At 42.7% G+C, this 9,632-nt stretch overlaps 1 protein-coding gene across 1 annotated transcript; it reads left to right on the forward strand.

Annotated features, from left to right (window-relative positions):
* The first annotated feature begins 3,273 nt into the window (after positions 1-3,273).
* On the forward strand, positions 3,274-8,958 carry stx4 (syntaxin 4). The gene is made up of 10 exons (XM_049564427.1): positions 3,274-3,472; positions 4,512-4,613; positions 5,537-5,636; positions 5,855-5,929; positions 6,014-6,084; positions 6,202-6,310; positions 7,794-7,867; positions 8,286-8,423; positions 8,499-8,609; positions 8,741-8,958. Exons 1-10 carry the CDS (start codon positions 3,443-3,445, stop codon positions 8,819-8,821), a joined length of 891 nt encoding a protein of 296 aa, XP_049420384.1. The 5' UTR covers positions 3,274-3,442; the 3' UTR covers positions 8,822-8,958.
* Positions 8,959-9,632: the final 674 nt, after the last annotated feature.

The following is a 9,632-nucleotide window of genomic DNA, read 5'->3' on the forward strand; positions in this document are numbered from 1 at the left end:
GACAACAACACTTTTTCCTCCTTCATGACCAAATACAGCAGGGATTCTTCCAATACAACTTTTTCTTTGTTTGTTTGTCAGTATAATTACTGTAATATATAATATCAGAAATACTCCTTTTCTGTCTCTTAAAATGAATTAGTTTGCCATCATGAAACATTAAAATATAAACAATAACATAAATGTTCTAAAAGGAGTTCAGTAGAACACAGAACGTGTGATTAATGGAGCAGATGCAATTTAATTTCATTTTAACACCCTTAAATTCCCGAGACAATGGTTTCCAACTTAAGGTCAGGGCCCTCAAAGGGTCTCACTGTGAATAACAAGATGATTAACTGAATACAAAATGAATAGAAAATAAAATCCTTTCAAACAATCAGAAAAACAAAACTATAGGCTGTAAGTGGAAAAGGTTGAACACACCAGCCAAAGATACTAATTGTCTTCAGTTTCCATTTGCCAGTAATTAAATACAAACAATGATGATTAAAGTCATTGATCTTTTTATTTGTCAGATTGAGTACAGTTTAAGGTCATCAGTCAGGGGTCAAGGACGAGGATTTAAAGGGTTAATAATCCTGTAAACTTTGCACATCAAGCATAAAAAATCTTTTTACTGGTGGCAACTTATAAATCCTTTGAAACCATAAAACTAAACATTATGTTTTGAAGCTACATTGTTTTAAACTGATACTGGTTCTCTTGATATAATCAGTTAGTCAGTTACGGTATAAAAATATTTAGCCTTTCATTCATTTAGCTTCTCAACAATGTTGTGATAAACATCACAAAGTCACATCTGGACTATTTATTGTTGTGCAGGTTTATCATCTGAAGGCCTGCACGTGACATGTCAGAGGTATCAGGCTCCAACAGGCTCCAGCAGGCCTGTCCATAGCCCACAAGAGGGAACTGTCAGCACACTTGAATATTCATGAACACATTGTTAATTACCAATAACGGTTTTATTATTCAGGTGAAATTTAATTGTTCAGGCTCGGCGGCAAAGATTTAAAAGTACACCTGATATTAAGTTTAAACTACAGCTTCACCGGAGGTGATGTTTGCTGCAGCGACATAGTTTGTGCAGGCAAACAGCGCCATCTTGTGTCTGTCAGAGTCAAGTAGAGCTCTCAGTAATGTCTGATCTGCAGGAGCAGCAGTGACGTCAACACTGCGTGGACCCTCATGTTGCAACCAGTCTATGGCTGCACCACACTGGAACTCTCAGCTGCAGGTTTGTCAGGTGAAAACAAAGGTAAACCCACGAATAAAACACTCACTGTGAAAGTGTTTAATTCACTAGATCAGCCCGAAACACACATTTCAATCTGACTAATTTATTTATGAGCAAGTTGTCAAGGTATTGTTTTATGTTGTGATTAAAGAGTGGGCAATTAGTAGTTGTTAACATTATTATTAGTGTTATAAAAAATTAAAAATTAAAACAAATTAAACAGCACATTAAAAACAATGGCCACAAGAGTGGCCTAAAAAATCAAATTTAAATTAAATATTAATTTAAAGAAAGAATAATACTTAATAATAATATAATAATTAGGCCTAAGTAATAATATTTAAATAAGAATACGTTCCTCTTATTAATTTTATCTTATATAAAGTATATTATTATAAAGTACAATTTACTTAGCATTTTTTTTTTCAAGTTATACATTGCAGGATTTTTAAAATCATGCTGAGAACATATTTGAAAAACACACAAAACATAATTATACAACAATTTCACAACTGACACAGCTGGAACTGAACTCACGGTTCAGAAGACGAGGGAGCTGTTATTAAACCAGTCGGGTCCTGAACCAGTGACTCTCATCATCTATAACTCACTGCGTATAGTGTAGGCTATAACTCTTATTTACCTGTCAGACATCATATGTTCCTCTGACACCCACTGCTGCTCATACTAATTTATGTTTACAGTTTCATTTCTCTGAAATGTAGCTACTGCAATATTGGTTTGCTTCTTTGGAAAATATTTTATGCACTCTATTATATTCTATAGTAAATGTTCAAATGACATTAAAAGCCATTTTTTAGGCCTGGTTGCTTCATGGAGTCAGGCACTAAAGGATTTCACTCATATTGTGTGTGCTCTCTCAAGGCAACTGAATCGAACGCAACTGGACTTGGTTTTGTCTTAGAAGATGTTTCACCTCTTATCCAAGAGGCTTCATCAGTTCATGCTTGTCTGACTAGGCTGGAACTAGTCTGACAAACTGGTGTGGAAACACCCAGGTATTTAACCTCTGAGGAGGTCTTCACAAGGCCAATGATGTCACTGGTTCGTTAGTGCTCCAATGGTGTGTCAACGACAGTCGTTGAAACTCCTGCTGCAGCCGTTGTCACTGGAGTCGTTAGAGTCACATGAGGCCATTTGTGAACGACCGTTGTTTTTAGAGGTTAAGTTGTTAAACCTCCTGGGCAAGGATGAAAGGACAGCATTATAGGTGGAGGATAGGTGGTGTCGCAGACCTCCTCCTCTATTGAGAGATGGCCTTTCCAATTTCACATAGATGGCTTCTTTTAAACCTCTTTCAAACCATCGGTCTTCCCTGTCCAAAATGTGCACATTGCTGTCTTTGAAGGAGTGTACTTTCTCCTTGAGGTGTAGATAGACAGCTGAGTCTTGCCCTGACGAGTTAGCCCTTCTATGTTGGGCCATGCGTTTGTTTAGTGGTTGTTTTGTTTCACCAATGTACAAGTCTGGGCATTCCTCACTGCATTGGACAGTGTACACTAGGTTGCTCTTCTGAGTGTGTGGTGTACGGTCTGTTGGGTGTACCAGTCTTTGTCTGAGTGTGTTACTGGGTTTGGCTCATTGGCCTTGTGGAGACCTCCTCAGAGGTTAAATACCTGGGTGCTTCCACACCAGTTTGTCAGACTAGTTCCAGCCTAGTCAGACAAGCATGAACTGATGAAGCCTCTTGGATAAGAGGTGAAACGTCTTCTAAGACAAAACTAAGTCCAGTTGTGTTCGGTTCAATTGTCCTGAGATAACTATGACCTGGATGAATGAGAATATCCACAGGCACGTTGTGTGTTAGTGTGTTTGTGAGAAATAAACGTGACTTGAATTTAATGTGTTCAATTATATCAAATTTAAACAAACTGAATTAAATAAAAAATCTCCAAGCCAATAATAATATGATGATAAACTGTAAATGACACATCTGTCCTGTGCAGTTACACGCTGCGGTCACAGGGGTCGCCAGTGAGTCGAGCTTCAGTGTTCAGAGCTGCACCCGAAGAAGAAGAAGAAGAAGAAGAAGAAGTGTTGGTAGTCGACTTGTTGAATGACAGCGGATCAAAGTTTACACTTTGTTTACAGGTGTTTCTGTGCTCGGGAACAACTCAGCACACCTGGGCGCAGAGTCGCATCGTGTCTGACACCTGACCGGCCGCCTCGCGATCACAAACAATGCGGGACCGAACTAAAGAGTTAGGAAACGTGAGTTTCAAAGTAAACGGCTAACGTTAGCATTAGCATTAGCCTGCTAACACTTTGCTGTAGTTGGTCGATAAACGGCGGCTAACGTCAGTGTTCAACAGTGACAGCTTTAACTAACAGAGGACACAAATATAAGAAATTAAAACATAAAGTTTAACCGTTTAAATGTCTGAATGAAACTTTAGCGACCTGTTCGTCTCAACTTCCGTTACAGCCCCGTCTCCTTAGGAGGTGGCAGGCCGGGGCAGGGCACGGCTGCGTGGCTCTGTCGGGCTCTGTGGGGCTCTGCGGGGCTCTGTGGGGCTCTGCGGGGCTCTGTGGGGCTCTGCGGGGCTCTGTGGGGCTCTGCGGGACTCTGTGGGGCTCTGCGGGGCTCTGTGGGGCTCTGCGGGACTCTGCGGGGCTCTGCGGGACTCTGTGGGGCTCTGTCGGGCTCTGTGGGGCTCTGTGGGGCTCTGTCGGGCTCTGTGGGGCTCTGCGGGGCTCTGCGGGGCTCTGTGGGGCTCTGCGTGGCTCTGCGGGGCTCTGTGGGGCTCTGTCGGGCTCTGTGGGGCTCTGCGGGGCTCTGTGGGGCTCTGCGGGGCTCTGCGGGGCTCTGTGGGGCTCTGCGGGGCTCTGTGGGGCTCTGCGGGGCTCTGCGGGGCTCTGTGGGGCTCTGCGGGGCTCTGTGGGGCTCTGCGTGGCTCTGCGGGGCTCTGTGGGGCTCTGTCGGGCTCTGCGGGGCTCTGCGGGACTCTGTGGGGCTCTGCGTGGCTCTGTGGGGCTCTGCGGGGCGCTGCGGGGCTCTGCGGGACTCTGCGGGGCTCTGTGGGACTCTTTGGGGCTCTATGGGACTCTTTGGGGCTCTGCGGGGCTCTGCGGGACTCTGTGGGGCTCTGCGGGACTCTGCGGGGCTCTGCGGGACTCTGCGGGGCTCTGCGGGACTCTGCGGGGCTCTGTGGGGCTCTGTGGGGCTATGGGGCGGAGGAGCTATAGTACTGTGGAAATATCTTTATTCTCCTCACATTTATTTATTTATGTATTTTTCTGTGGTTCGCAGAATGCAGAGGCTTCAGATGAGGACGAGGGCAGCGCTCTCATGATCAAACCTGGAACCTCTTCAGCCAAAGAGGAGAAGGAGAATGAAGCTTTCTTTAAAAAGGTGAAGGTTAATTAAACTGTAAGATGAATCAGTGTACAGGTGACAGATCACCTGAGATAACAAAGTTTAACCTCCACATTTCAGTTCTGTCTACGTGACACACTTGTTGTTCAGGAAGAGACGGTGTTGACTGCAGCGCTCCATGTTCATGTGCATGTTTAGCTGAAGCTGAATGTGTGTTGCTGAGGCTCTGTCTGCACTCGTAACCTTTGTTTTGACAACATGTCAGTCTGGGCTGATCCCAGTGTCCTTGTGCGAGGCTGTCAGGAACAAGCACCAGTGTTATTGGCATCATGTCACAGCAAACATGCCATACATTCACTGGTTCATAATGTTCTAATGTGAACATGTGCTCGTGTTCTGAACCCTCTGTGACTGCAGATTGAATATCTGTGTTTCAGATTATTGGATGGACAAAAGAAGCAGGTTTGAGGCATCGCCTCAGGTTTTATGGACATTTTAACATTTTACAGACCAAATGAATTTTAAATGAGCTGAAAATAATCTGCAGTTTAACTGGTGAGGGAAATACACAGCGGTAAAGTTTAAAGCTATGTGCTCTGACACAAGACACGGTACCTCGGCCTGAAACTAACAAGTCATTTAAATTATTGATTATTGAATCGTTGAGTTTAGAAAATGTGACAGTTATGTGAGAATGCCTGTTGCAAGTCAACAGAGCCCAGTGTGAGACTGTTTGTTCGGTCCCACCAACGACCTGAAAACAGTCAATAAAAATGATGGAAAGCAGCCGTTTGTTTCAAATCCTTGATCAGAGAACGTTTGCCATTTTTGCTGCATAGATGAATCAAATGATTAAAAAAACCTTTTTTTTTCATATCTAATTGAATAATCAACAAAAAAATGCAACTGTTAATATGTTGTTGCCTCTAAACTTCAAAACTCTTTTGTCCAAATCTCAGGCGCAAGAGATCCACGAGGGGCTGCAGAGCCTCAAGAGCATGGTGTCTAACCTGGAGAACAAACAGAAGACTGTGCTGGGTGTGGCGCTGCCGGAGGAGAGTAAGTTTGTTCATTTAGGCCGACGGTCGATCCAGATTTGAGGACTGATCATATTTATGAGGTGCCTGACAACAATGATTTACAAGATTTGAACATTTCAAGTCTTGTACAGCAAACAATAAGAAACCTTTGTGGTTCATCTTGGTAAGACGTCACCACTCAGTGTTGACGACGATGATGATGATGATGATGATGATGATGTTGTAATGCCTGGGCAGGTATGAAGAAAGAGCTGCAGAGTCTTCGAGAGGAGATAAAAACGTTGGCGAGTCAGATCCAGAGAAAACTGAAGAGTGAGTGCTGAAGGATCAAAAGTCAACAAGGTGTTCATGTTGTGTTTTGTGTGCTCGGCTCACGCATCAATTGTGTTTCTGCAGGTATTGAACCGAAGAAGGGAGAGGATGATGGGAAATATATACCCATCAACATTCGGATGCAACGGACCCAGGTTTACCCAACTGCCTGAACTCTGAGTACCTTTAAGGACATAACTTCACATGTGAGCAGCTGCATGACGTGCTTTTATTGCGTTATTAACGTGATCAGCGTGTGTCTTTGTCTCCAGCACGGTGTTTTGTCAAAGGAGTTTGTGGAGCTGATGGGTCACTGTAACACCATCCAGGCCCAGTACAGAGACCGTAACGTGGAGAGGATACAGAGGCAACTCAAAATCAGTGAGTCCACGAAGGCACGGCTGTGATTTGTGGTGTTAGCTTTGTGGTCTGTGGTCAACTTCACCCATCACTTCCTGCTTCTCAGTTTGTCTCATGACGTTTAGCATGTGTCATCTCCTTTTGCTTTCTGTTGCTCTCTGCTGCTCACACTTTCACCTCCTCACGTAGCTGTTAGAAGCTCTATGGAGTGATCTGATTAATGGATCATGACACACTGTGATGACATAACAACTTCTTCTTCTTTGAAGATATAGTTTATATTATTACAGCACCCGATTGGTGTCAACAGGAAGAGCTACAGTTGTTGACAGATACATCAGTAAACACTTGTGTCTGCGTACAGCTACATTATAGTGTGTTAGAAACCACCCAGGGGTTTATTAATGTTCACTATTAAATTCACAGAAGTGAGAGCAGTCTGAGTCACAAGAGAGGCTGTTCTGATCACAGGTTTCACTTCCTCCATGTTCATCTTGCCAACTGTAGCTAACAACAACAACGTCTAACAACCAAAATCTTTTCAGATGGAATAAAATCTTGTGAATTTATTGGTTTCTGCCCTGAAGAAGGTTTTTATAAACCAACATGTATATGCTGCTTAAAGAATGCTAACATGGATGGTTCAAATAAAACACTGAGGATTAAGCTTTGATTTGATTTTGTATTTTTTTCCGCCCACATTATGTTCACTGAAATGTTCGATGCATGCATAAATCTAAGTTTGTGTCAGTACCTCAATGTAAATAACTCCCTGCACACATGAACACATCATAACAGTGATGATAAATATTAAGTATAAAGGATAATAAATAAATGAAAATAAAGATACAGAGATGGTTTGTTGTCGAGCTGCAGTGATCAGTTGATGAGTAGAATAGTCTCTTGACAGAAAATTAATCGGCGGCCATTTTGTTCACATCATCACTCATTTAAACATCCCAAACATTTGATGGTTCAAAGAAATGAACTGTGACTGACGCCATCTTGTCCTTTAAGATATTTTGACCAAATTCTGAGCTTCTCAATGGTTTGTTGTGGCGAGCCGGTCTGGCTTACTGCTCTCAGCCAGTCTGAGCTTGGCCACGCGTGCATGTGAGTGCATGTGTGTGTCCCAATGGCAGCCTGCACTGATATGACAGTAATATGTCGTAGAAGAAACACAGTTCCCCACTCGTTAACACCGTTAGATCTGTCAGCACTGTTGCCATTATTAGCATCGTTTATTGAGTTAGCACCGTTAGCCGCTAGCCACCAGCTCAGCCACTTCCATGTTGAGACCCATGTGCAGACTGTCACACCCCACAGCTCTGCTCTGAACGTCACATACTGCTCCTTTAATCAGTTTTGAGAGCAATGGTCAGTTGCTGCTTTGCAGTCCTTGTATCTTGTTGAGTTCACAGAACAAAGACTGACAGGAGGAAGTGTTTGTGTTTTTATCTTCAGCACCTCTCAAACACTCGTCTAACACACCTCTCACTTTCAGCGGGGACCAACGTGACAGACCAAGAGCTGGACGCGATGCTGGAGAGCGGGCAGACGGATGTTTTCACCCAAAATGTGAGTGCGCACAAGATGAAGGCAAAGTGTCAGCAGTGTGATGCTGGACACCACAACACAGTAACTGCAGTAACACACGTACAGTCAAACAAACAGCAGCTGGTCGTAGTGACTTTGAGTGTTGTGTATGAAGTGATGACAGATGTGCTCCGTTGTCGTCTCTCTAGTCGCTCAGACTGGACAACAGCTGTGGTAAGCAAAGACAGAAACCCTGTGCAGCTCGTAGTGCTGTGTGTAGTGTTAGTAGCTCATAGTGAAGAGTCCTGCGGCCCTCTGATGTCACACTTTAAGTGTTTTTATCTTGACCTGGTGCTTTGACTTCAGGAAAGGATCTTTTTCCACCACTGGTCACAGCTGAGACTTTGAAACCTCACGACTTCCTGTTGTTTCTAGCAATGACTGTGCGCTGTGTGTTCAGATCCTGATCGATGCTCAAGCTACAAAACAGGCTCTGAATGAGATCGAGTCCCGACACGACGAGATCCTGAAGCTGGAGAGGAGCATCAAAGACCTGCACGAAATGTTCCAGTACCTCGCCATGGAGGTGGAGGCTCAGGTAAAGTAACGCTGATGAAGGTTTCTGTTTGGGGGGATGAAAAGTGTGTGACTGTGATGTTTGTGCCTTGTACAGGGGGAGATGGTGAACCGCATTGAAAACAACATCAAACAGTCATCAAACTACGTGGAGAAGGCAAAAGAGAACACAGAGAAAGCCGTCACGTATCAGCAGAAAGCACGAAAGGTATGACGTGGAGTCACACACACCATGAACCGCACACTTTGATTCACTGGAAAACAGAAAATCTTTGCGGTTGCACCTGGTGAGTGTTGCTTGTATATTAATTAATCTGTAATTTGTCTCTTCCAATGCAGAAAAAGATCTGGATAGCGATCTGTTTGGCCATCCTCATCCTCATCCTAGTCATCTCATTGGTCACCACCTTCGGCACCTAACAGTGTGAGTCGGTGGCTGGTTCAGCAGAAGCACATTTAAAAATGAAAAATCACCTTTTATGTAAATAATTTCAGCCCACAGGACGTTCGGGTGAATTTATCAGTTATCATCCCTCTGCTTTTTTTTTTTTTTTTTTCCTTCTTCCCACATTTCATCTTCGTGTTTCTGAAACTGTGGAAGATCATTTACGCCAGAATCCTGCAGGTCGTTATAAGGACAGACTTTTGTAAAATAATGATCAAGTGTCTCAAAATAATGACTTCTTTTTAGAGTTCAGAAACATGAGAAACTTTCTCAATATTTTGACTTCAGCCTGTTTTGATTTATGAAATTAAGACTTTGAAAGTTTCTTTTTATTCTGCGAAATCATTATTTCAATAAAATTCTTCATTTTGAAATAGTCAGTCAGTATTTTGACAAAATTCTCATCCGTTTGAGAAACAGACTCATTTGTTGACAGTTTATTATTTTGAGATACGAAGTCGTGGTCTGGAGACACTGATTTAAAGTTACAAACTTATTATAACAAAAATAATGAAAACTTAAACAATATTTTGAGAAAGTTTCTTGTTAGTTTGATAAAGTTTATTTTTGTTTTTTTTAATAATTATTTATTATTCTTGCCAGACTGAGTCATTAACTTGAGAACATTTTCCATTATTTTGAGATATGAAAACATTGCTTTGAGGAAGTGTCTCATTATATTGACGTACAGGATCTTTGTCTTCCATATCTAACCTTCTGTCCTCATCACGGGCCTATGTTTTGTTTTTTGTTTTTTTAAAGAAGAAATGTGCTTTTAACTCACAC

Source organism: Epinephelus fuscoguttatus, linkage group LG20 (assembly GCF_011397635.1).
Source record: "Epinephelus fuscoguttatus linkage group LG20, E.fuscoguttatus.final_Chr_v1".
NCBI classification, from domain to species: Eukaryota; Metazoa; Chordata; class Actinopteri; order Perciformes; family Serranidae; genus Epinephelus; species Epinephelus fuscoguttatus.

Coding starts and splice junctions, on each gene's coding strand:
- stx4 (XM_049564427.1), top strand. CDS start 3,443: ATGCGGGACCGAACTAAAGAGTTAGGAAAC. Junction 5,637..5,854: donor TGTGGCGCTGCCGGAGGAGA/GTAAGTTTGTTC, acceptor ATGCCTGGGCAG/GTATGAAGAAAGAGCTGCAG. Junction 8,424..8,498: donor CCATGGAGGTGGAGGCTCAG/GTAAAGTAACGC, acceptor TGCCTTGTACAG/GGGGAGATGGTGAACCGCAT.